The following is a 26,602-nucleotide window of genomic DNA, read 5'->3' as shown; positions in this document are numbered from 1 at the left end:
CAGATTTTCCACGGTGCCTCAGAACGCCCGCATCTCACCTTTGAACTCAAAAATTGGCGAACCGGGGGACCTTTTCCTGACATGAGCGACCCATCTCCCTAAGCTGACCCAGTAATTTGCTGAGACTGCTCGAGCTGACTCAGTCCTTTGTCTGCCATGCCTGTTGGCTGTCAGGGCGACTGGGCATCTCACCACATCCAGTCTCTCTCTCTTTCTTTTTTTTTTTCCAATGGGAAACAGCAAACTCGACACATCTCCAAGTGAAGGCCTTTCATACCAGGGCCTGCCCAGAACTTTAATGATTTTTTTTCTCTTCCCTCTTCTCTTTTTGATGTTTTTTTGAGCTAATTGCCCTGCATGAAGAGTGTTTTGTTTCCTGCACAGACTTGGCTGTAAGAGAACTTTCACAGGCCAGGAGTAATCTCCGGCCTGAATGCCAAAGAGCTTATATAACTCCGAGGAGGAATAGTCAGCCAAATACATGAAATTTTTTAATTTTTTATTTTTTTTATACTCTGAGACTTCTTTCTGTATTATTTTTATTTTTTATTATGATTATTATTTTGTGGTAGACAAAAGCAAACAAATTATCTAGCAGTCGGGTTGACATCTGTTCTGTTCCTTCTTCTGGAGCTTCTTAATCAAAGAACTGTTGTTTTTCAGTGTGAAATATTACTGCAGATAAGAGCGTAATGATTCATAAATAAGAATACGTCTGGCTTCCTCTGTCAGCAGAATTCTTTGGCTTTGGCGTCACTGTGCATAAAAGTCATTGGCAGAGTCTGGGCAGATTGGTCAAAGTCTAAATGTCAAATTGTAAAAAAAAAAAAAGTAAATAAATAAGGATACCCAGTTTTACTGTAATTTTCTCTGTAGCCAGGGCCGGTTTACACCGCATGCCCCGCCCCACCAAAGTTAGCACTGGGGTCCACCATCTAGCCGCCGCACGTCCGCCCTGATCAGGGCAGTTGGGATACTCTTGCAGCACTGTGTAGGGAATGCAGAGGCCACACAAATCTCCACTACTGGCCCCACAGTCCCTTGCATCACCTACTGCTCATACCGGGTGACAGCTCCTAGCCAATAAGTGATCACCTGGTTCGAGTAGTAAGCAATTCAAGGGATTGTGGGGACTGTAGTGCGGGCACCTTTGTCCTACACATCCCCTATGCAGCGCTGCAATGCTGTGCAGCCAGCCCTTATATAGTAGGGGCCTGGAGTGACCGCCTGGAGTTCCGGTGGTGCAGGGGGCTTCAGCAGCTGTCAGGGGCCCTGGTCCAGTTGCCTCCTTTAGCAGCACTGGCCCTGCCTATATCCATGTATTGCTGTATACTGACTGTAACCCTGCTCTCCCAGTGATGCTTAGCCAGCCCCAATTTTTGGGGTGAACATTGCTTTCAGACTGGACATCAGGAACTGTAAGAAGAAGAGGGAGGCAGAGGGAAAAGGAAATATGGATGCCATGAAAGTCAATCTTGAAATACTTCCTGTGTTACACAGCCTAGGCCACAGAACAGAATTTTGTTCAAGAAAATTCACACATTTTTTTTAAAAAACAAAACAAATGTGTGATCTTTTTGGAAACGTGGTAGTATGACAAGGCTATGGATAAAGAGTTTGTAATGCGAGTTCAGGTCCACTTGAAATCAGAACAGGCCATCATGTTCCAGATTTTTACGTCAGCTGTAACCGGGCAGGCCTGAGATCTCTTTAATCCTTTAGCAGCCAATTTATTTAGAGGCACAATTTATTTTAGCACTTTTTCTTTTAATTTATTTGTTACATTTGCTTGCTACTAAATAGTACTGCTGTAATCTGTATTCGTGGCCACCTGTCACTAGGGGGCAGTGTGAGACAATGACACAGGACTTCTGCTTTCAGTTTAGTATTTTCTGCTAGCAGAAAGAGAGATTTAAGAATTCTAAGAATGTACAGTTCCACGAGTTATGCCAAAAGAGGTCAAAAGCAGTGCACTTACAGAATCTCAAACAAGATAATGCTATTTACGCTGTTAATGGGTTAATACAGGGGTCTCAAACTCGTGGCCCGTGGGCCATTTGCGGCCCTCAATACAGTATTTTGTGGCCCGCACCGGCAAAAGCTTCCTTATAGTTCGCTTCAGTGCTCCTAAGTAATTCGCCACATCCCCGCTGCTAAACTATTGCTGCAGATCCCCCAAATCGCCCGGGGGGCAATCCGCCGGCATTTCCTGGAAGGGGCAGAGCTTTCAGCATTCAGTCTGCCCCTCCTGACGTCAATCGCCATACGGATCGCCGCCTCTCCCCACCCCTCTCTGTGAAGGAAGAGTGAGAGGGGTGGGCAGAGGTGGCGATGCGCCACGATTGACGTCAGGAGGGTTGCAGGAGCTGCTGATTGTGAAATCCCTTATGTGGCCCAGCCTCATCCTGACTTTGTCTCCTGCGGCCCCCAGGTAAATTGAGTTTGAGACCCCTGGGTTAATAGATTGTCCAGTAAATATATTTCACAGAGTTTTCTACTGGAAACAACCATCATCTCACACGTCACGTGTACTAATTGCCATTTAAAAATCCTTTTGTTATTTTTTATTGAAAATATTTGCATTTGCCTCGTCACTCCTTAGTTCCCATTAGAAACCGATTTCCACATCTGCGATGGCTTCCACATTCGCAAGAAAAGACTGTCAGAATCCGGGTCAGGATGAGTTACTCCAGGACAAAAAAATGTTGTGTTTCAACGGAGTCCATAACCGGAGGAACCAAATCCTTATGTAAACTGGACCGAAAAATACTCTTGTTTTAAAAGCCGAGAACCCTCTTAATGCGAAGGCGTCCTTATAGAAAAATAATGTGTAGGCAATAGACCATTAACTGAGCTCCTTGCTTTTCGTTCCACTAATATTTATATAAGCAGGAGGTGGATTTGGGAGCTGTGTTGGGCTTGGAGCTGAACCATTGAGGAATAATGTTCAGTTTTGATCACGTGTTTTGGCAACCTGTAGCTAATGTTATAATTCTGGAACATACAAAGAGCAGATTCAACATGCGTGTGTTACATTGACATGTTGTGCTTCTTGTGAAGTGTGGAAATATCATTAAACTTTTACTTAAAAGTTGTGTTGGCATTGGCCATGTTATTATTAAAAAGCCTGATGTTTTCCCAGCTCTGTGCAGCCCTCAGCAGCAAGGCTGGGGCTTTTATTTGTCTCAGTAGAAACGTTCTAATTAGCTGGTGTCTGATAACTTGAAGCACTTGGGTTGAACTTGAAGCACTTGAGTCGTTTCACACAGACTTCCAGAGCTGCAGAATGCAGTCTTGTCAGGGAGCTCTGTCTCTGCTCCACCCCCAATTGTGTCTCAACAGCATGGTGTCAAGTTTAGCCCACAGAGCCTGCTGATAATGCCTTCAGCTGGGCTGCTTCAGGTCAACAACTTTTTTGTGTGTGTGCGAAAGCTTCATTTGCGATAAACACTTTTTTCTTTAATTATTGACCCCATTCATGCTCACTAACCTTACTGTGTACCATGCACCTTCCAAGCTGCCCCAGTACTCAGCTCCAATGGTCATCATCATCACCTTCAGTGTCCCATGATCCCCACCATCCAGTGGGACAAACCATGGAGTTACTAACTGTTTAGGAGACGCCCTACGGTATCTTTGGTGTTAATATCACACAGTACAATTTTCTCGCCTACCTTGAGTAAGGAGACTTGTGTGGGTATAAGGTTTCAAGATGAGTTTATTAGGACTATAAGCACTTCAGACAACGTGGAGGCGCCCAGAACACTATGTGCATCTAAAATCATTGTATTTTACCTGAGGAAGCGGTTTAAGCCGCGAAATGCATTGTCTGAAGTGCTTATAGTCCTAATAAACTCGTCTTTAAACCATATACCCATGAAAGTCTCCTTACTCAAGGTAGGCGATACCCTAGGGCACCTCTTAAACAGTTTGTCATCATTTTTTAACCCCACCGAGTGGGGTATGCCCGCTACACGCTATCAGTAGAAAGGGCAATTATTTAAGGAGCATCGACCTATAAAATCTTCTGAAAAAGGCAGAGTGGGGATGGTACTTACCCACATGCCAAGACGAGTGGTTGCCTCTTTTAGCAACCCACACTTGTGAGTATAACCAGTACCATATACTGTTTGCCAATTACCACACGATATTACACCAGTGTCTTTTTTGTCTACTTCTATAGTACTCTGTCCCGACTCCTAGGGCAGCACAGCTGGGGGAAGCTTAGCCTGCCAATGGACATGTGACCCGCCTGCAGTGACTGACTCAGGATAGTCAGTCACTTCATAGTTCGTTAATAGGCCCCGGGTAGTGTACATCAGTTGTCTCCAATCTCCATCGCCTGGAAACCAGGGTGGAGATCCATCCACGCAAGCCCCGAGAGAAACTCTGCTCACCCCATGAGCTGCTCGTTCATCCACGCTGGCTCTTGGAAGCAACCTGACTCACCGCTGAATCTACAACTGCACAGGCGCAAGGTGGCCACACGCTTGCAATCTTCAGGAGTCTGGCGGAGGAAGAGGGGGGGAAGCCTCTGGAGGGCCAAGAGGCTTTCCCCTCCCGAAGTATCTACATTTTGGTGTTGCAAACCTCATAGGGTTGCTTTAAAGTAGTATTGTCAGCCATAAAATCAAATTCCTATTACCCACTGCTCTATGTTTATTATTTAGTCTACATCCCGACCCTGCATTACAGGCATTCCAATATAATCATAAATGTGTCTGCTGTAATGAATCCTATCTCAGTCAGCCGGGCTCTTTACTCGAGCATTGCCAGGGAGAGGGAAGCTAACAAAAAGCCTTGTTATCTTCCCTACTTCCCCCTCCCACTTTCCTGCTCCTTGCTGATTGGCTAAGAGCAGTTCAGTGTGACATGAGGCTCAGAAGGGAAATAAAAGATAAATCACCTCACCCCTTTGCAGAAGATGCTGAAATCTGATTATACAGTATGTTCTGCTCACGTGTTTACAAAGCAAGCTAGATATGACAGTGCTGTTCTGCACACACCATTTCATGCAGAGGAGTAAGGGAGGAAATGATATCAGAATTGGCTTCAGTTAGAGGCAGTAAAGATGGAAAATGCCTGGAACAGTCTTCTGTTTATTTACTATATAGAATTCACTGAAATCAAAACGTGGACAGTACAATACATGTATATGTAAGGTGAATAAGTATTTATCTACTATATATATATATATATATATATATATAGTATATATAGCATATATATATGTGCTTTTTTTTCCTGGGATAGTATGGCTGACCCTCGTTCTTTAAGGGTTTGTAATTTAATGATTTATATCAAGATTTATATCTAATAGCTCCAATAGACCTAAATAAATGGAGATAGATCTCACTATGTTCTCTCTGTGTGTGGCTGTTGGTGTCATGTGACTCCATGCTTCCTGCCCTCACTGGCCTTGTCCCCTGCCAAGTTCCACATTACCCAGAAGATGAAGCACAGTATCACCAGGGATAAAATATCCGCTGGCTTTGCTGGACGCATAAAGGGCCCCTGTTGAAAAGAAACAGCCCTGTGAAAGTGTTACAAGTGTTATCAGAGCAGAGCTTGGCAGACTCCCAGCTGTCCTGTGCCAGCAAAAGTCTTTACAGGTCCTAGTAAATTCCTCCGCTTTTCTCACGGGCAGAACTGATAAGGAGGAGTGCCCAGAATAGCCGGAGTACCTGCTGCACACGCTTCCCTCCCTGTGACTGGACGTCCTGGTCACACCAGCACAGGCGAGGACTACTGCTGATAAGCAAAGATGACTTTCTCTGGTTGTTTTGAACAATGATGACATTATTTACTGAGAAATATTCAACATAATAAACACCTTCTTCAGGCTAGAGAAAATATAAGGACACGAAAAGCTTGCTCTTTTAGGGTTTGGTGGCTCTGCCACATCCATCTGTGTAGCTGCAGCATGCCCCCAGCTCAGAAGCAGCCACCTAATTGGTGGCTGCTGAGTTGGGGGTGGTCCGCAGCAATGTAGGCGGAGGTTTCCGAAGAGCTTAACCTCCTTGCCGGTTATCCCGAGCTCAGCTCGGAGTAACCTGCGCAGGAGGATTTCTCAGGCCCCGCTGGGCCGACTTGCACATTTTTTTTCCCTACACGCAGCTAGCACTTTTCTAGCTGCGTGTAGTACGCGATCGCCGCCACTCGCCGCTGATTCGCCGCGCCGCGCTGTTAAATTTTAAAAAATACTTAGAAAATTTTTTTTTACCTAAAGAAAGCTTAGAATGTCATGAAAAAAAAAAATGTATGTAACAGTTTGATGGCATAGGTAATAAAAAAGTTATTGCAGTATCAATAGTGACACAGCTGATATACCAAAATTGACAGGACTCAAAACCCTCTGGGGGATACTTACCTCGGGAGGAGGAAGCCTCAGGGTTCCAATGCGGCTTCCCCACCCAGTGGCGTAGCAATAGGGGTTGCAGAGGTTGCAACCGCATCAGGGCCCTTGGGCCAGAGGGGCCCCAAAAGACCCTCCCTCAGCTGCAGTTTTAGCTCTTATTTATTTGTCCTGTGCTTATAATAATCACTTCTATAGATGCTTTCAATGGTAGTAATCATTCATGAACAAACTGTTCCCCATCCCCTTCTTGCATCTCTGACACTGTAGTTGCCATTGGCAGGTTTTAGTTCGCCGTATTAATTGTTATGTATAGATTGCTTGGGGGGCCCCATTTAAAACTTGCACCGGGGCCCAGAGCTCCTTAGCTACGCCACTGTCCCCACCCTCTGTAGCCTGGGGGAATCCAGCGCTGGCTCCCCCGAAATCCCTCAACAAATCCTGACAAGGACTGTGGCTGTGGGTCCAATATTTACCTACCGCGATCCTGCGCAGGCCGCATAGCGGTTCTTTGTTTGCGCTATGGCGGAAATAGCCGAGCCCAATCAATCCGCTCTACTGCGCAGGCACAAAGGACTCGCGCTTGCGCAGTAGAGCGGATATGATGGCAGATCATGGTAGGTAAATATTTACCTTGCTGCGATTTGGGGGGTCACAGCGCTGGATTGCCAGGACACCGGAGGATGGGGGAAGCCTCCTTATGATCCAGAGGCTTCCCGCTCCCGAGGTAAGTATCCCCCAGACTGGGTTTTTTATCTTACAGGTCCTCTTTAACTACTTGCCGACTGCTCCACGCCAATTGGCGTGAGCAGCACGGCAGCCCCAGGACCGCTCCACGCCGATTGGCGTCAACGGCCGTCTATAGGGCTAGCAGGAGATCGTACGCAGGTTGCGCGCACATCTCCTGCTCGGAAGGCTCCACCCTGCCTTTAGTCTCCGAGCGGTGTCACCGCTCGGGAGTCCTGTAAGACGGCGAAACCGCCGTTTATTTACTTTGTACATCGCTGCGATCCGCAGCAGCGCTGTACTGGGGACAGCCGCGTGACACGGCTGTCCCCCTGGGGCACCAGAGAGCGATCGGCTCTCATAGGCTTCAGCCTATGACAGCCGATCGCCATGATTGGCTGGCAGTGGGTGGGCGGGAGGGAGAGAGAAAATAAAAAAAAATATGTGTATTTAATAAAAATAAACAAGAATAAATATTTGTGAAAAAAAACAAACAACTGGGGGGGTGATCAGACCCCACCAACAGAGAGCTCTGTTGGTGGGGAGAAAAGGGGGGGGGGGGAATCACTTGTGTGCTGAGTTGTGCAGCCCTGCAGCTTGGCCTTAAAGCTGCAGTGGCCTATTTAACTGAAAATGGACTGGTCTTTAGGGGGGGGGGGGGGGGGGTTAACACTGCGGTCCTCAAGTGGTTAAGTGGTAAAACCCCGGAATGTGACGCAGTTAAAGTTCCTCTATAAAATCTAAATTATAAATAATAAATCTAATAAATTCTCTCATTTGTGCCAGAACGGTGAGATTAGATCCGCAGTATATTCTCTCCCGGTTTAATGTTACACAAGCCTATTTCACCGTAATGCGGGGCCCTTCCCGGACTCGCCACTTCCTATCCGGCCCGGTGCAAATCGATGCTGCAATCCCCTCCTAAAGTGAATCCTTTATTTCCCTCCCGAGGATAAAACAAAGGGAAATATTCCTCCAGATGGGGGATTTATGGATTACTTTGCCTCTTAGGAAATCGGAGACTTATGATCAAAGTATCTGGCGGCGGCAGATCATCTCCTCCCGCTCATCTCCGCAATGACTCAGCAGCCATATAGGAGGCCTCGTTACCATCATAAAGTGCTCAGAGCTCCGCAGAAGAAGTTCTGTTTCACATTATGTAATTGGAAAGTAATGTTCCTCTATCAGGCACGCGGTCAGCGAGGAGACGATTGGACATTTCGTGTCACACCATAGATTTCCTTCCAACCTCCTGTTTGATGTGTGTGCTAATGAGGTGATAAAAGGGGACCTGTCACTGGATTTCACGCTTCGCACAAACTATTTAGGCACTAGACAGAGGGGAAGGGTAGCGAAGAAATGTCAAAAAAGAGCAGAAGAGGTGTAATACTAAAAGCCTCAAGTGCAGTAGGTTATGTATATCGGGAACTACAAAGAGTAAGGCTGGGTGCACACATAGCGGAAGCGCTAGCGTTGCGTAAAAAGCTGCATTTTTGCCACTTATGGAAGTGTATGGGTCGCAGCAAAAAACGCATATGCGTTTTTATATGCGTTTTCAAAGCTGCATTTTTAAAAATGCTGGTTTTGTTGTATATTATGCAGGAACGCTGCCAAGACACACATAATGAAAGTCAATGGGAGCGCAATGGTATGCGTTTTTATATGCGTTTTTTCCCAAAAATATTTTTTGTTGTTGTAATTTTGCTTCCTGTTGTGTTCCAAGTGATTTCCATAAATGGAAATATAAAAACACATGAAAATATGCAAACCGCAAATGCATTAAAACATACCCAAAACGCATGAAAAATGCATCGAAAATGCAGAAAAAATGCAGAAAAAACGCATACAACATTAACATAAAACATGACATAAAACGCAGCCTTTCACGCTATGTCATATGTGAACCCGGCCTCAATGAATAAAGATATATCTGTACTTGCAAACCCAGGTTGTTAAAGTGTACCAGAGACAAATGCACCCTCATGTATTTTACCATATATATCAGTGGGAACATTAGAGAAAACACCTACCCTGCTCTCTGTTTCATCCTTCACTGCTCAGCCTGCCTGTTATCAGCGCTGATAAAATCCCCGACTGAGCATTCAGTCTGGCTTTGCTCAGGAATCATTATAGCGGAGTCATTAGAGCAGAGCCAGAAGGGGGCAGGCTTGGGCTTGAAAAGACATCAGAGAAGACAGACTCAGCTATAATGATTCCTGAGCAAAGCCAGACTGAATGCTCAGTCGCGGATTTTATCAGAGCTGATAACAGGCAGGCTGAGCAGTGAAGAATGAAACAGAGAGCAGGGTAGGTGTTTTCTCTAATGTTCCCACTGATATATATGGTAAAATACAGGTGCTTCGTCTCTGGTTTACTTTAAGGGGTTACCACTCAGTCAGGCTTCATTCACACCTAAAATCGAAAACACAAACGCAAGCGTTTTGCATTTTTGTGCGCTTTTTTCCTCCCTCCCGGCGCTCCACTGTGCGCTGCGTTTCTCGTAAAAGCTTTTCCAGAGCGGTTTTGTAATTCACTCCTTGATGCAAGTCAGGAAGCGAACTCTTTGACCCGGAAAAGAATAAATATAATGTATGAATTCTAAAAACCCCAAACGCAATCGCCGCATAAAGCGGTTTTGTGAGCGTTTAACGCTCTTCCTATACCTTCTATTATAGCAAAACTGCCCCCAAAAATGGTACAGGCAGCGCTTTGCTGAACGCACAGCACACAAACCGCTCTGATATGAACCTTCTCAGAGATTCATTGAACGAGCGTTGTGTGGGAGATTTAAAAAATCGCCTGTGCTTGAAAAAAGTCGAAAACACCCTAGATGTCAATGAGCCCTCAGGGCCAGGAGGCTGAGGAGGTGCACCTGAATTGGAACAAAAAAGTAGATTTTTAATTACTGCAGCAGTGGAATGAAAAGCACTGGGCACCCAAGATGAATGCTTCAGATTGAATCCAACAGGTACAATACAGACAGATAAGGCAACATTGGGTAGTGACAAAAGGCCTAATGCTGGGAATACACAATTCATTTTTTAGCGGATTAGATGGTTAGATAGATAATTTCCGACATGTCCGATCTCACGTTCAATTCTTTCGCCGCTCGATTTCTGATAGAAGTGAATGGGAAAAGATAAGAAAAACAAGCGGAAAATAAGACAATCGATTGCAGAATCGAGTGGCAAAAACGATCGAGAGACGAAACGCACGGCAGAAACGAACCGTGTATTCCCAGCATTACATCCCTTTCACAGGCTATTACCTGCTTCTTCTGCGGATACAAGAGGAGGGGTAGTCTAAAACAAACATAACTAGAGGCACTGTGTATTAGGTTATATAGTAGGAGTGCAACTTGGCTTTAGGACAAAGTGGGAGTGGCCTTATGGTTGGTACACACGATGCAATTTTCTGACAGATTTAAGGTGGCCATACACTGGTCGATTTGCCATTAGATCGACCAGCTGACAGATCCCTATCTGATCGAATCTGATCAGAGAGGGATTGTATGGCTGCCTATACTGCAAACAGATTGTGAATCGGTTTCAGCCTGAAACTGATCACAATCTGTTGAGCTGCTCCTGCCGCCTGCCCCCCCCCCCGTATACGTTACGTAAAGCTGGCTCCGGGTCCTCTTCTCCGCGCTGCACCCCGCACCGCATCCCAGGAAATTCAAATAGAGCGCCCTCTATTTGAACTTCCTGGTCACTGGAGTGACACAGGTAGTTAATGTACGCTGGGATGGAAGCAGGAACAGAGCGGTGCAGCGCGGAGAAGATGCCCGGGAGCCAGCGTCAGGTAATGTATACCTGATCGGATCGGCCGCCGCTAGCGACGCACTCCCTACCCGAGGGCGATCGACGGTATTTTTCCGCATGACGCGATCGACGAACCGATCCGATTTCGGGAGGAAATCGGATCGGCGGGTGCGTTTAGCGCGAACGATTGGCAGCAGATTCGATCCTAGTGATCGAATCTGCTGTCGAAACGGCCGCAAATCGGGCCAGTGTATGGCCAGCTTTACTGTCAGATCACAATATGGGTGAAAGAGGCACCCTGGTGTGTATACAATTCTTTAAAAACAAATAAAAATGAAAGAAAGGGCGCTAGCTTATCTCAAATAACAAAATCTTTGTAACAACAAAATATTTTTTTTATTAATCACAGGAAACGCGTTTCAAGCGTCTAAGCCCGCTTCCTCAGGCCAATAACAGTGCCAGAGTTTTTCACCTCACTAGCATAAGGAGCCTCAAGAAACGACTATTTTCAACAGTTCCGATCGGATTTACAGTCAATTTTCTGAGCGATTTTTTTCCATAGAAGTGAACAGAAAATCGATTGGAAATCAGATCAGACATGTTGGAAATAGTGGATCTGACAGTAAATCTGTCAGAAAATTGCATCGTGTGTACCTAGCACAAGGTAGAGCGTTCGTTTGTTGGAACAAGTGAGTTTTGAGAGAGGTTACAGGTAACAAAAAAGGTAACGTTATTGTCGTGAGGAATTGTGCGAAAAGAATCGAATGATGGAGAACATTGATGTTCAACACCAGCCTGAGACCCTCTACTGTGTACCTACATCTGGGACTTGCAGAAGGGAGGAGAGGCAATTCTCATGGTGACAGCTGGGACAAGACAATGAAGAAAGCATCCGTTTAGGAACTTCAGGCTGATGGGCATAAATTACAGTGAAAGCACATCTGGTTTGGAAAGGGTTACCAGCTGTTTTTGTATGGCTTGATTACAGGTTGCTTAACCCTTTGCCCCATAGTGAAGTCTCCCACTCTAGCCTGTGTGTGCGCATGGGGTGTGCAGTGTGTTTGTGTGTGTGTGTGTGCAGTGTGTGCAGAGTGTGCGCTCTGCGTTCCTGCAGGAGAGATTACAGCTGTTCTTCCCTCATTTAAAATGCATTCCCAGGGCAGGAGACTCCCTGACCTCCCCCCTGCCTGAGTTTTCACCATCTGTCACAATAAATTAGGGTAATAGTTTTGTAGCTTTTATGTTTTATTGCACGAAAGCTAATAAAAAGACTGGAGGCTGAGCAATAGCCTAGGAAGGGCGGCCTGCTCACTACTGATCTCCAGGTCCCATTCTCCTTAAAGGCTCATACACACATAAAACTTCTACGCATGACCAACCCAACAAAATGACCGACGACATGACCAAGCGATTGCATGACTTATATTTTACGCGAACCAACCAACTGAACGACTAACTCATTTGCATAGTTCACAGGCAGGCAAACGACCGACTGCAGGATAAGGCCGTATTTAAAACAAGTACAAGTCGTTCAAACGACTTGTACACACGCGTCCAACTGCACGATGTCAACCCAACAGTCCTGTGAGTCGATCCACCTGTTGAAACAGGCAAACTGACTGTTATCAGTTGCTCATCTATTCGTTTGTCACATGTTCAACACGTCTAACTATCGCCCAACAGACCAAGTTTGGACGATAGTTGGGCGGAAAAGTTGCATGTGTGTACGAGCCTTTAGCAAAGGGAACAGTTGGATTGGCTGGCTCTTGGCTGTGGACAGCAGAAAAAGATAGAATTTAGGTAATCAACACAAAAAAACACAAAAGAACGCCAGCTTCACTTGCATGAAGACTCTAGATAAGATAGCGCCCCCAGTATAAACACAGATTCTCGATTTCACATATTCTTCTAAAGGTACATACACACGTCACATTTTTCCAAACGACCGGTCCTTTGGACATCAAATCGGGGGGGTGTACAAGCGGTCGTTAAGCTGATAACGCTGGTTTTGATCGATCCGCCAAGCGGATCCGTCAAAACAAGCGTTATCAGCTGAATGACCGTTTGTACACACGCCCAATTTGACGTCCAAACTACTAGGCGTTCAGAAGTACAAACGACCGGTCGTTAAGTCCGATGTGTGTACGCACCTTAAAAAGTGCTGAGAGAAGGTCAAGGACAGGAACACCTGACGTGAGAGGAGTATGGAGGTTGCCTTATCTATTTCCTTTTAAATGATGCAAATTGCCTGGCTGAGGCAGAGGCTTTGTAGGCACCAGCCTCTGGGCGCAGAGCCCTGAGGGTTCCCTATGCCCCCTTGTCCAGATCTCCTCAGCCATTTTGTAGCAAACCCTCCTGATGCCTCCCTCCACCAGTGCACATAATGAGAGCTGCCACCAGAGGGAGTCGTAAAGAGGAGCTACTGCAACCCTTCTGAAGAGATCCCGTCACTGAGAGGTGAATAACTTCTGCAGCATTTCTACAGCGCACCGCTCATGGCTCTGCATATCAGGGCAGGGCTACCTAATACGGGGGTACATCTGGCTGTCTAACCTGGGGAGGGGCTGCCTGATACTGGGGGTACATCTGGCTATCTAACCTGGGGAACGGGCTGCCTAATACTGGGGGCTGTCTTGTAGTACCCCACCAAAACATTTGCAATTTACAGAAAAATTACTTTTTTTTCCTCATTTGGGGCATATTCTGACAAGCACCCCCAACTTTTGCAGATATTTCAGTGACAATAGCAAAGTCAGGCGTTTTAAATTTAACTCAAAAATGTGGTGCATGCTGGAAAAATCTCGGTCAAAAGGGCTAAAATTGTTGCAGGGCGGTAACTGCATTTGATGTTTGAATCCCTGACAGTCCTAGCCTGCCCTGGCCAGTCCCATACCAGAGTGACCCCTCGCCTCCTCTCATGTCCAGCATATTTTTATAATTCCCACCACAAACACCTGTACCTCATGAGACCGCAGCATGTGCTGACATCACTACATGTGACGGGGTTACATGGTACAGGCACTCGGGTGGCAATTAAAAAAGTCAGACACAGGAGAGGCCAGGAGCTGCGCCGGCAGAAAGATGAGCCTTCAACACTTACCATGGTCATCCTGGCAGTGGCGTAGCTAAGGAGCTGAGGGCCCCGATGCAAGTTTTACTATGGGGCCCCCCCCAAGCACTCTATACATAACAATTGATACGGCGCACCAAAACCTGCCAATGGCAACTACAGTGTCAGAGGTGCAAAAAAGGGATGGGAAATAGCTTGTTAATGATTACCACTATTCAAAGTATAGAAGTGATTATTATGAGCACAGGACCAATACAGAGCTAATACTGTAGTTGAGGGAGGGCCCTTCGGGGCCCCTCTGGCCCAAGGGTCCCGATGCGGTCGCTACCTCTGCACCCCCTATTGCTACGCCCCTGCATCCTGGTGGGTACACATACACTTGGGGGAGACTGGTCAGTGGTCTATCGGTCATCAGGGAATTGAATGCCTCACCATGGGCCTCTGATCAGAGCGGGATCTATCTGATGGTCAATCTGGTGGTCATTATGTAGTGTATGGTCACCTTAAGAACTGTGAACAGGCAGTAAATGCCAGGTATGAAAAGTTATTTTAAACAGAAGAAAAAAAATTATCTCCTAGGAGAAAAAGTAATTGGATCGGGGCCTGTAGTTCAGCATACATCTCTTTCATACTAGTTTTTAATATGGAATTATGCGACCAAAATGTATTTCCGCCATGTTGCACGGTTGGTCTGGCTATTTTGTAGTAGTAACATCATGTGGTCTTCTTGTTCCATAGGTCATTTTCTTGGGAACAATACTGTGATTGACGTTCTGAGGCAAGGTGGATATGAAGTTGAACACACCCTAGCGGGGCAATCATTTGAGAGGTAAGAACATTGCAAATATTTAATAAAATATTATAAATCGATAATAAGTGTATTATTTTGCTTTAATGAAGTACCATGGTTTTGATCATGTTGGATAGTCTCTTCCCAGTTTACTACACATATCCAGCAATAATAATGGAAAAAATGCTCAATCAAATATTTTTTCCTTATAAATGTTCAAAGCCAGCATGAGATGACCACATATTCCCTAATGGGAATTTCTCTCCTCAACAAAACGTTGTTTTTCCACAAGTAGAAAATTCCTGAAGAATATGGAGAGTTATTTGTCTACATCTTTGTGAAAATTGTAACGTAGCACAGCCATACTATCCCAGGAAAAACACTGCAAATATAAGTAGATAAATACTTGCTCTACTTACATAATATACTGCATGTATAGTACTGTTCACATTTTGATTTTAGTGAATTTTTTATAGTAAATAAGGAGAAACCGGTTATAGGCATATTCCATCTTTACTGCCTCTGACTAAAGCCAATCCTGAGGTCATTTCCTTCATTACACTTTTTTTTCTCCTAAAACTGCACTGTCATATCTAGCTTGCTTTGTAACACTTGTGAGCAGATCATAGATAGTATTTCAGCAACTTCTGCAGAGGGGAGAGGTATATTTCTCTTTTCAGCCTTTTCAGCCTCATGTCATACTGAACTGCTCTCAGCCAGGAGATCACAAGCTTCCATCTCCTTGCCAATGTTCCAAATAGAGCCAAGCTGACTGAGATAAATAATCATTACAGCAGAAACATTTATGATTATATTGAAATGCTTGCAGTGCAGGGTCAGGTTGCAGGCTGCATAATAAACACAGAGCAGTGGGTAAATGGAATTTGATTTTATGGCTAACAACCTGACGTCTCTTTTTTTACCTTATTTTGTTTAACAATCCTCTTCAGCTTTAATGCCAGAGTTAAATCGCCGCATTCCTGCAACAGAGGAGTGATTTATTACCTAGAAAATGACCTGCAAAGTGCAGGTCGCAGATCATGCTGCCCTGGCTTGCAGGGCTTCTCTTCCTGGAGAGGCTGAGCTTTGAGCTGTACCTTTGCCTCTCTGCTGATCTCCGCCTCCTCCCCACCCCTCTCAGGCAAAGAAGATCGAGAGGGGCGGGGAGAGGCGGCGATCTGCAGAGATTGACTGTGGAGGAGGCAGAGCTACAGTGTAAAGCTCTGCCTCTTCGAGGAAGTGAAGCCCTGCGAGCCCGGGAGCTTTTCAGGGCTTTATCTCAAGTAATAAATCACTTCTCTGCCGCAGGGATGAGGCGTTTTAACTCTGGCATTAGAGCTGAAGAGGATTGTTAAACAAAAGAAGGTAAAAATAGAGACTACAGAGTCTCTTTAAAGGAGCCCATACACCTAACGATTTTCCCGCCGATATACAGCAGATTTGATCACTGTGATCAAATCTGCTGTGAAATCGTTACGTAAACGCAAACGATTGATTGCCGTCCAAAATCAATCGTATCCGTCCGTGCGACAGATTTTTCTCGATCGCCGGCGGGTCGGGAGTGTGTCGATATCGGCGTTCGAATGCCCGACGCAATACAGCGGCAATACATTACCTGATCCGGCCGCCACGTATCCCCACTGTCACCGCTGCTCCGTCTCCGCGCTGGGCTCCGAGTCCAGTAGGCTTCACTACTTCCTGTCCCGGCAGGAAGTTTAAACAGTAGAGCGCCCTCTACTAGAGGAGCTTGTTGTAGCACCAAGGGAACAGATCTGAAGCCGGGAAGGAGCCAGACACGTTGGGACCATGTGATCAGACTCTGTAGCTGCTCAATAGGGACCGCATAGAGCAGGGGTCTCAAACTCAATTTTCCTGGGGGCCGCAGGAGGCAAAGTTAGGATGAGGCTGGGCCGCATAAGGAATTTCACAATCGTGGTGCATCGCCGCCTCTGCCCGCCCCTCTCACTCTTCCTTCACAGAGAGGGACGGGGAGAGGCGGCGATCCGTGCGGCGATTGACGTCAGGAGGGGCAGAGCTGAAGCTGAAAGCTCTGCCCCTTCCAGGAAATGCCAACGGATTGCCCTCCGGCGATTTGGGGGCTCTGCAGCCCTCGTTTAGCATCGGGGATGTGGCGGATTACTTGGGAGCACTGAAGCAAACTATAAGGAAGCTTTTGCCGGCGAGGGCCACAAAATATTGTATCGAGGGCCGCAAATGGCCCGCGGGCCGCGAGTTTGAGACCCCTGGCATAGAGGGAGGTTATCTTTCTTAAGCTTTCCATACACTCAACTTTACCCATCTATTTATTGAACTAAAAGGTCTAATTGATTAAATGTGAACCAATTTAAAATTGTTCGGAAGTATCAATCAGACAGGACAAAAAAATTGTTTAGAAGGAAATACATATAGCAGTGTAACGATTGGTGTCAGCACACAGAGAGAATCTGATTATTGATGATCTGCAGAATCATCAATAATACAGATGTATACTGTATTATGGATGATCTGCAGAATCACCAATAATACAAGTATGACTAATCTCTGGACACCTAATGAAGTGTAAGTGTTTGGTGTAACTGTAGGCTATCTCCCGTGAGGCGGGAGGCACAGGCAGCTCGGCCAAGAACCACCTGAGGGGCAGGTGGCCCTCGGCTGTGCAGGGACTATCTCCTTGAGAGAGGGAATAGAGAGAACCTGGCAACCAGTGATACTTAGTGATCAGATAATAGACTGTACTGCAGCCAGGGGATTCCAGAGGAGTAGAGGCCACTGGCTGCTAGCAGGCCGGACTCTTTGAGAAGCAGGAGTCCTAATAGCTAACTGACACTTGGAATAGTGTCACAGCTAGTACAGATAGACTGAGCACTCAAGGGATGAGTGACAGCCTGGAGGGTCGGGTAGGCCAGGTCGGCAACACACGAGCAGATAAGGTACAGAGACAGAAGGCTGATTCGGTAACCGGGTACAGGCAGAGTTTGGCAACAGGTAGGCAGATACGCAGAGGTACCGAATCAGAAAGCAAGAGAGAGGTCGACAGAGCAAATAGTCATAACAGATATAAAGCACAGTCCTAGTCTGGGGTGTGAGGTCTTTGGTCTCGATACCCAGGAATTAGTCTAAAGAATAACTCAGCAATAACACAGTAATCCTAAGCTTGGGTGTGAGGTCCTTGGTCTCAACACCCCGGAACTGGTCTAAAGTATAACACAGTAATGACACAGTGATCCTAAGCTTGGGTGTGAGGTCCTTGATCTCAACACCCCGGAACTGGTCTAAAGTATAACACAGCAATGACACAGAAATCCTAAGCTTGGGTGTGAGGTCCTTGGTCACAACACCCCGGAACTGGTCTAAAGTATAACACAGCAGTAATCTGGCTAAGTGTGAATTCCCAGGTCCACCTGGTTCTAACACACTGTGGGATCTGACTGAGATCTGAGTGCCCACACGTAAGTATTCGCAACGGCAGACAATCAGAGACTGACCAGCAAGATCTATATATACTGCATCGCTCCTCCGAGTCCGCCCTGTGCCACTCAGCCAATCAGTAACCGAGCTGGGATCAGCTGATCGACCTGATCAGCTGATCCCTCTCCTACTGGCATAAAGGGCTTGCCTTCTAGCGCGCGCTTAGCTCTCCATCTGTGTGCACTAGAAGGCCCAGGCAAACCAGACGCATGCTGCTGTGCGGAAACCGCCGGTCTGAACGCGGAGACGGCCGCATCTCCGCAATCCATTACAGGCAGCCAGCATATCCCTCTCATTTCAGGTGTCCTTTAATGAGGCCTTTTAATTTTTTTCTCTAAGATCTGTAATACAAGTTCACGTTCTCATAAGATAAAGTTCATACTAGACTTGAAGTCTAGTATGAACTTTGAAGTGAATGCTTGAAGCATTCACTTCAAATAGAATCTGAAGCACTCCAGGAGACAGATATTATTTTCCATTGAAAGACTCCGAAATGCGAAAAGAATACAAATAACCACAGTCAATTTTCTACATTCCACAGCTGTATATTTTCTTCTTATGATTTAACAGAGGTTGGCCAACCTTCAGCCCAGAAAGTGGTCTCGAATGTCTGGCCAATGTTTCGGCTGACTTATTGAACTTGAATGATCTTCCCCAATATTGGATGGGCGGAAATCCAGTGGTTGAACTTGAGCTATTAAACAAGAAAGCTGTTGAATTTAGATGGGAGTGTCTGCTTTAGGTTTCAGAAATTGCTGTTGTATAAAGAAGATCTTACTGTTCGGATTCAAAAAAGATTCCAACATGTTTGGAAGGTGAAGACCAACAAAGAGAGGTTGAACCACATGGACAGAATACAATTCGTTGTGTGTTTCAACATTTTCAGCTAGACCAGGAATATAGATTTTTCTCTTTTATTCTTAGACATTTCCCACAGACTCTGTGGTCACTGGATGATCTATTTCTGCTGACAGCCACCATTGAGTAAAATATTCATTCATGTTCTGACCAAAGACAACAACATTCAAATTAGGGCCTTCTCATCTACAGCTTCTCGGAGGTCTGCCAGGTCCTGTCTAGACCCCAAGTACAATGTTCCTAGAAGTCAATATAAAAGACACCAAAAGCTCCCCATGAAATGCTCTGACCATAATTACAGATGCTGCGACCACAACAGCGTTCTATTAAGAAATAAAGGTTTTAAAGCTTACACAGAATAAACCGCGCGTAGATCAAATTAACTGATAATTTCGAGGCTTTCCAAGTGCAGGGAAGCAGTGCGTGGGAAATGCTGAGATGATGAATTGGAAAAGATGTTGGTTGACCTAAAGTTGTTGGGTCGGTGCTTTATGACTTTTTTCGGGAATTATGTCATGGATAATGGCTCAGAGGGTCTGCACTACGCGCACACAGGCTAATACGCGGTTTTCTAAACCTATGCTTAACAAAGGTACATAGTTTGCCTACATTTAGTTGTCGTTTGGAAGTTTGGTGCAGAATATTACTGATAATATTGGATATCAGTAATATCTCTACAAACTTTTGTCTCCTGTTCTTAAACTGACCCTCTTTTCAACTCCTAACACTCATCTTCCCATCTCTACTCCTGACACTAACCCCCCCCCCCCCCCCTCTGCATTCCTATTACTAACCACTAGCCTCTTCAGGCCTAACACCAGTGGCGTAGCTAAGAAGCCGTGGGCCCCAGTGCAAGTTTAGTATTGGGGGCCCCCCAAGCGTGCTATAGATAACAATCGATACAACAAACCAAAACCAATCAAGGACAACCAAAGTGTCAGAGGTGCAAGAAGGGGATGGGAAACAGTGTGTTAATGATCACTACTATTCAAATCAACTATAGAAGTGAATATTATCAGCACAGGACCAATAAAGAGCTAATACTGTGTTTGAGGGGTTGGCCCCTCTAGCCCAAGAGCCCCAATGCGGTCGCTACCTCTGCACCCCCTATTGCTACGCCACTGCCTAACACTAACTATCGTATACAATTGAATTTAAACCATTCTGAGTATAAACCGAGGTAGTTAATTTTCCCTTCAGACACCAATTGTATAAACCTAGGGTAGAAACCCAGGCCGCTACTTTTAACATCCTCAACCCTATATTGCATGTGGCATGTGCCAGATTTTGTATTTCCTGGCAGTTTCCCTCTCGTTTGCACACTGCAATGCATGTCTGGAGATGTAGTCTGTGGATGCAAATTATCTCTGTACTCTTATCCGTGGACTACATCTCCTTGCATGCATTGCAGCACGTCCATGTGAGAGACTCTGCCAGGAACTTCCAAATGTGGCACATGCGTCTGACACAAGGAGAAGATGGCACATACCGTAAAGCCCAGGGATCAGAGTAACAGCACCCTGTAGGTAGGTAGTAAGGTCCCTCAAAATACACCCCCCCCCCCCGCTTTCCTTTATTATGAACCTCCATAAAGTGTTACTTAAGTGAAGTTAAACTGATTAGATAAATAATCGTGTCATGGATTTTGCTGCCTGGGGAGGCAGAGCTTTGCGCTGTAGTTCTGCCTCTACTGGAGTCAATCTCTGTGGATCTCCGCACTCTCAGTGAAAGAAGAATGAGAGGGGCGGGGAGAGGCGGAGATCTGCAGAGACTCTAGTAGAGGCAGAGCTACAGCGCAAAGCTCTGCCTCTACCAGGAAGCGCTCCCCGATTTTTGCCCTGGGGATTTGAGGTGTATAAAGACCTAATTTTGCCACTGGAATTGACTTTTCACCACTGCTCATATTGCTTAACATAAATAGCAGGTAAAAAAAAGTATTTTAAATGGCTTCAGACTCTCTTTAAAGGGAACCAGAGACGAACGAACTGCAAAAATGAAAAAAAGATTTATACATAACTGGGGCTTCCTTCAGCCCCATCAGCATGGATTGCTCCCAAGCTGCCGTCCTCCACTGCCTCTATCGACACTACCGGGTCCCGTCACTTCCGCCGGACGCGGCCAGTTGTACGCATCCACAGTGACTCCCTCTGTCTCGCCGGCACCTGCGCAGTACGGAGAGAGCACACTGCGCTTGCCTCGACTGGCCCTGACTGGCTGAAGTGATGGGACCCGGTATCGGCGGACAGAGGCAGTTGAGGACGGCAGCTTGGGAGCGATCCATGCCGATGGGGCTGGAGGAAGCCCCAGGTATGTTTAAATCTATTATTGCAATCGTCTCTGGTTCTCTTTAAGGGAAGGTTCATTGTTTAACCTCTTAAGCCTTTTGGACATAGCTGTTATGTCCAAAAGGCTGCTGCCGGGCCCCCGCATGCTCCTGTGCCGCCGCTGTTAGCCCAGAGATCAATGAGTGGGAACTCAGTTCCCATTCATTGATCTAAGTCCCCCTATAAGGCTTGACAGGTTATGTCCCCAATCTGTCTCTATGCCCCAATCTATTACCGTCGCTCTGAGCCCGGCCCACTTCTTCACCTATAAAAAATCCCCCCGCGTGAACAGCACACGTTATTTGTCTCCTGACTACGGTTACCCCCAGGTCTTAATGTGCAAGGGAAACAGACTGGAGTAGAGAGGAATAACCTGTTAGAACCCTAATGAGGCTAGTAACCTAGTTCAATAGTTCATCAGTATCACACAGGGTTATTACCTTGGTTCAGGAGGATGAGGCCCTCAGCGTTGATTGTCAGTAATGACAGATGTATCAGGAACAGGCAATGTAGGTTCCAGGTATTAGGAGAGAGTTCATGCAAAGTCCACATGCAAGGTTATTCAAGAGGTAATAAATGTTCCAGGTAATATGTGAGGGAGTTCATACAAAGTCTGCATGCAAAGTTATTATAACTAGCAAGGATTAGTTCACGTATACTTAGCATCCAGTCCAGGTAGCATGCAAGAATATCCAGTAAACAGGCAATGGTCAGTCCAGGCTGCAGACAAGAGTAACCAGTAACAGGCAGAGGTTAGTCCAGGTGGCAGACAAGAGTATCCAGTAACAGGCAAAGGTCTGTCCAGGCAGCAGGCAAAAGTATCCAGTAAACAGGCAGAAGTCAGTCCAGGCAGCAGGCAAAAGTATCCAGTAAACAGGCAGAAGTCAGTCCAGGCAGCAGGCAAGGGTTTCCAGGAATCAAACCAGAGGTTAATAACAGCAGACAAGTATAGTCGAATACAAGCCAAGGGTCAAGATCCAGTAATCTAACAAGTGAGTGCGCACCCAGCGACTAGCCACAGCTATGCTTATCACGGGCGATGACTGGGAGCACTCTGCAGGTTTAAATATAACTTTTCATCCAATCAGTGGCCGGCCACACTCCGCACATCCAATCACACAGCGGTACACCTACTTAGGTGTCAGCTGTAACCTCAGCTGACACCACACTGTTAGCTGTTCGGAGTCTGCTGACTATTGTTTACATCTGCGGAGGGCATACTGCAAACGTGTCCTCCGCCTATCAGAAGGTGCGGCCTGTGTCTCAGCAGCAGCGTCACCAGCGGGGAACAAGCGCCGAGACCCGGAAGCAATGGATTCCGCCCGAATCTTGGCGGAAACTTCATCAGAAGCAGGCAGGTTCCTTATACCGCCTTAGAAAGAATGAGATGCCACAATCTTTCTAAGTGCTACGTCCCCTCTTCACTTCCTGTAGGCGTACATGTTACGCTTACAGGATGCGTAAAAAAAAAATGACTGAGACAATTTTGGGGCCAAATAGTAAAACTACATCTACATACATTTTTTCTTAATAACAGACACACAATGACATCTAAAATTAACGGTTTAACCCCCACACTGTCAAAAAAATACCCAAATAAAAATTACAAAAAAAAAAAAACATAGTTACCTAAGGGTCTAAATTTTTTTAACATGCATGTCAAGAGGGTATGTTACTATTATTTTTTAAATTACAAATAATGATGGACGCAAAACTGAAAAAAATGCACCTTTATTTCCAAATAAAATATTGGCGCCATACATTGGGATAGGGACATAATTTAAATGGTGTAATAACCTGCACAAATGGGCAAAATACGTGGGTTTTAATTATGGAGGCATGTATTATTTTAAAACTATAATGGCCGAAAACTGAGAAACAATGAATTTCTTCCATTTTTTCTCAATATTCCCATTAAAATGCATTTAGAAAAAAATAATTCTTAGCAAAATGTACCACCCAAAGAAAGCCTAATTGGTGTCGGAAAAAAACAAGATATAGATAATTTTGTTGTGATAAGCAGTGATAAAGTTATTGACAAATGAATGTTAGGTGAAACTTGCTCGGATGCATAAGGTGAGAAACGACTGAAGGCTGAAGTGGTTAAAAAAATGGAGCTCTGTTCCCTTTATGATCCTACTAGGTGTAATAGCCCCATTGGCCACAGCTTATTCTGTGCAGTAGGGAGTATGGCAAGAGGGTGGAAGGATGACGGTTCTGCTCATCTGGTTACAGTGATGATTCATGGCAAAGTTTTGTGTTGTAAAAATTTAAATTTGTCACAGCCTGTGACAGGAAAGCGTTAATGAGGTTTTTGTTTTTTCGTACTCTTTCTACACCTCACAACACGAAGCGCTGCCGCACCTTCAGACATTGCAGCGTACAGGAAGTTTCCCTTTTGTTTCCTGAGAATCCAACTTTTTATGCTTTCACTTGAAGCACTTTGTGGTAACATTTCACAGGCCCGTCGGGGCTCCTAAAGATTATGATACACTTTCTTTCACCCCTATAAAACTCATTTTATGGGCCTAAATAGGGACCTCCGTCTATAAAAGCAACAGAAGAGGCATTAGTGAGGAGCGAGGCTTCCCCCGGAGGCGCAGGACATGCTCATCACCCTCCGTGTCATACAAGGTAATACTAAGCCCCAACCTACTGCGGAAATACCTCACAGGCAAACCTCACAGTGCAGACACCCAACAAGGCAATACAAAAAAATAAAATGACGTGTTTCCAAAACTGTTCAAAATGAAGCTACTTTAGATACAAATTCAGTTTGGAAATGTTTTATTTCATTCTATTTTTTTATGTTTTCTCACTGGCTCCCTTCCTTTATCAGATGATACCAGCTCACCTGGCAATAGGTTGTGCTTAAAACAACTATAAATTAAGTTGCTTAAAGTGCTCACGAGATAAAACTTTAATCTGGGCTTCTTTTGGCCCCTAGAAGTCATTTGGGTTCCTCGCCGCAGCTCTGGTCCTCCCTGAAGTCCCGCTGGCCGTCTGTAAGGATCGCACGTGCAGGCTACTGCGCAGGTGCAGTACGCGCCCGTGGACGTGGGTGCTTACACTCGCAAGCGCAGAGGAACCGACCCATCAATGAGTGGCTTTCCTTTGCTGCTTTCCGAATGGCCGATGCCGTATGCACTTCCTGTATCAGTGTTTGCATAGTAGCATCATTTTCTGTTTAATGCTCCCCAGTTCCCTGCCACACTCATTTTCATAAAATAAAGATTCCGTAAGGAGTTTGGATATCGATTTTTCTCTCATCACTGTATCTTTTTCTACCCCATGCCTCAGTGTATATAACTTAAAAAGTTGCATCATTTAATTGGCCTGTTGGCAGATCAGCATCCATTCTGTCTTCCAGTTTTTCCTCTTCATGCCTCACTAAGAAAGTTGATTTCTCAAGTTGCATTTTAGGATTCAGAGTTTTGTTTTTTGGGGGAGGTGGGATTAGCACAAGGAAATTATATAGGCATATTCCATTTTTGCTGAGCCTAGCCAATATTTGTCACTATCTCTGAGGTAAATATGTGGGAGAGGGATTCCCTGTTCAGAACGCCCACCAGAGGTGTTTCTGCAGGTTTTCCAGAGCTGCCGTTGGGCAGCTCTCTCTCCCTGGCCACACCTCCTGCAGCTCCCCCACCTCCCTGTGCGCTGGGAGAGAGATCTCAATCTCTCTTTCCAGCGTTGAAAGTGAAAGTGGGCCAGTGCGGCCCACAGGAGTGTCGGTTTTGGCGGCTACCTGATCCGCTCAGCCTTCCGGATCAGGTAGCCTTTTTTTATTTTATGAGCCCACCTCGGGCTCTCTTTAACACAAACATTGGGTCTACGTAAAGGCTTATACACACATCCAAAATAATGCCCAACCAACTGCACAGCATGACCAACCATGCAACAAGTTGTTTACATGACAAGTACGTACACACACGCCAACCAACTAAATAACCAACTCACTTAAATACGATGGGCTTGATTCACTAAACTGTGATAACTCAAATATCATACCTTATCAAAGATATCACACCTTATCAAAGATATCACACCTTATCAAATATATCACACCTTATCAAAGTTAACACGCCTCATCAGACTAGCATAGCGAGCGCTACGAACCCACAGGGGCTCAGGGCAGGACCAGTGCCATTGCCAATTAGCAGGCATAAGTTTGTAGCGCTCGCTATGCTACTCTGATAATGCTTATTAACTTTGATAAGGTGTGATCTTTGATAAGGTGTAATATTTGAGTTATCACGGTTTAGTGAATCAAGCCCCTCGTGTGCAAGCTAAATGACAAACTGTACAACATGTCCACATTCAGAAACAACAAAGTTGTTCAAAAGACTTGTACATACGTGTCAACTTGCACGATAGTTGGGTAGGTTGATCCACTGGTTGGATCTTACAAACAACTTACCAGTTGGACGTCTTGTTGTTTGGCAGCTGTACACATGCCCAACTGTCTTCCAACAGACCAGGTTTAGAAAATAGTTGGGCAGATTGTTTGGAGGCAGGGCCGGGCCGAGGCATAGGCTGGAGAGGCTCCAGCCTCAGGGCGCAGTGTAGGAGGGGGCGCAGAATTCATTCAGCTGTCATTCCTAATTGTGTTTGAAACAGAAACAAATAAGAAAAGGGGATACATGGCAGTGACTGCAAGCCAGATAACTAGATATTAAGGTGTTGGGGAGGTTGTGGGCCCTGTGGCGCCTCTTAGTCTAATAGCAATCAGTGTGATGGCTGGGGTGGGAGGGATGGAGGGGCGCACTTTGGTGTCTCAGCCTTGGGTGCTGGAGGACCTTGTCCCAGCTCTGTTTGGAGGTGTGTACGAGCCTTTAAATTTATTGGGAATGTTTTGTTTTTTTACCTGGATTTGAGTTCTCCTTTAATAAGTGAATGAGTATAATGTTATCTTTTCAAGCCCACTCTCTATAAATAAATTTCTCTGACACCTACGCCTATCCGTGCATTCAAACACTCGTACTCGTTAGCGTTGCAAACGGACAAATTCTTGGACAAGTCCAACACATTGGTCACAGGTGCTTCCGGAACTGATGGTTTTCAGCCCGCCTGCCCCAGGCTAAATTAACAGCAGCTGGGCTACACGATGCACTCAAGTCATTGGAATCCGCCAGGGAAAAAAAGAAAAAAAATATCTTTCAAGACCAGCAGATAGCCGGGCTCCGAGATTTGCCGTGGAATGCTGCCGCTTGCCAAATGAAGCTGAAAAAAGCCAAACCATTTTGGGGT

At 45.6% G+C, this 26,602-nt stretch overlaps 1 protein-coding gene across 1 annotated transcript in view; it reads left to right on the top strand.

Moving 5' to 3' along the window:
* TRABD2B (TraB domain containing 2B) overlaps positions 1-26,602 on the top strand; it is a 347,449-nt gene that overhangs the window by 256,623 nt on the left and 64,224 nt on the right. Inside the window, exon 5 of the mRNA XM_068242431.1 lies at positions 14,651-14,741. Coding sequence (XP_068098532.1) covers positions 14,651-14,741 — 91 coding nt within the window. The remainder of the gene's footprint in view (positions 1-14,650; positions 14,742-26,602) is intronic.

Source organism: Hyperolius riggenbachi, chromosome 6 (assembly GCF_040937935.1).
Source record: "Hyperolius riggenbachi isolate aHypRig1 chromosome 6, aHypRig1.pri, whole genome shotgun sequence".
NCBI classification, from domain to species: Eukaryota; Metazoa; Chordata; class Amphibia; order Anura; family Hyperoliidae; genus Hyperolius; species Hyperolius riggenbachi.
This window is presented reverse-complemented; position numbering and strand designations above follow the sequence as displayed.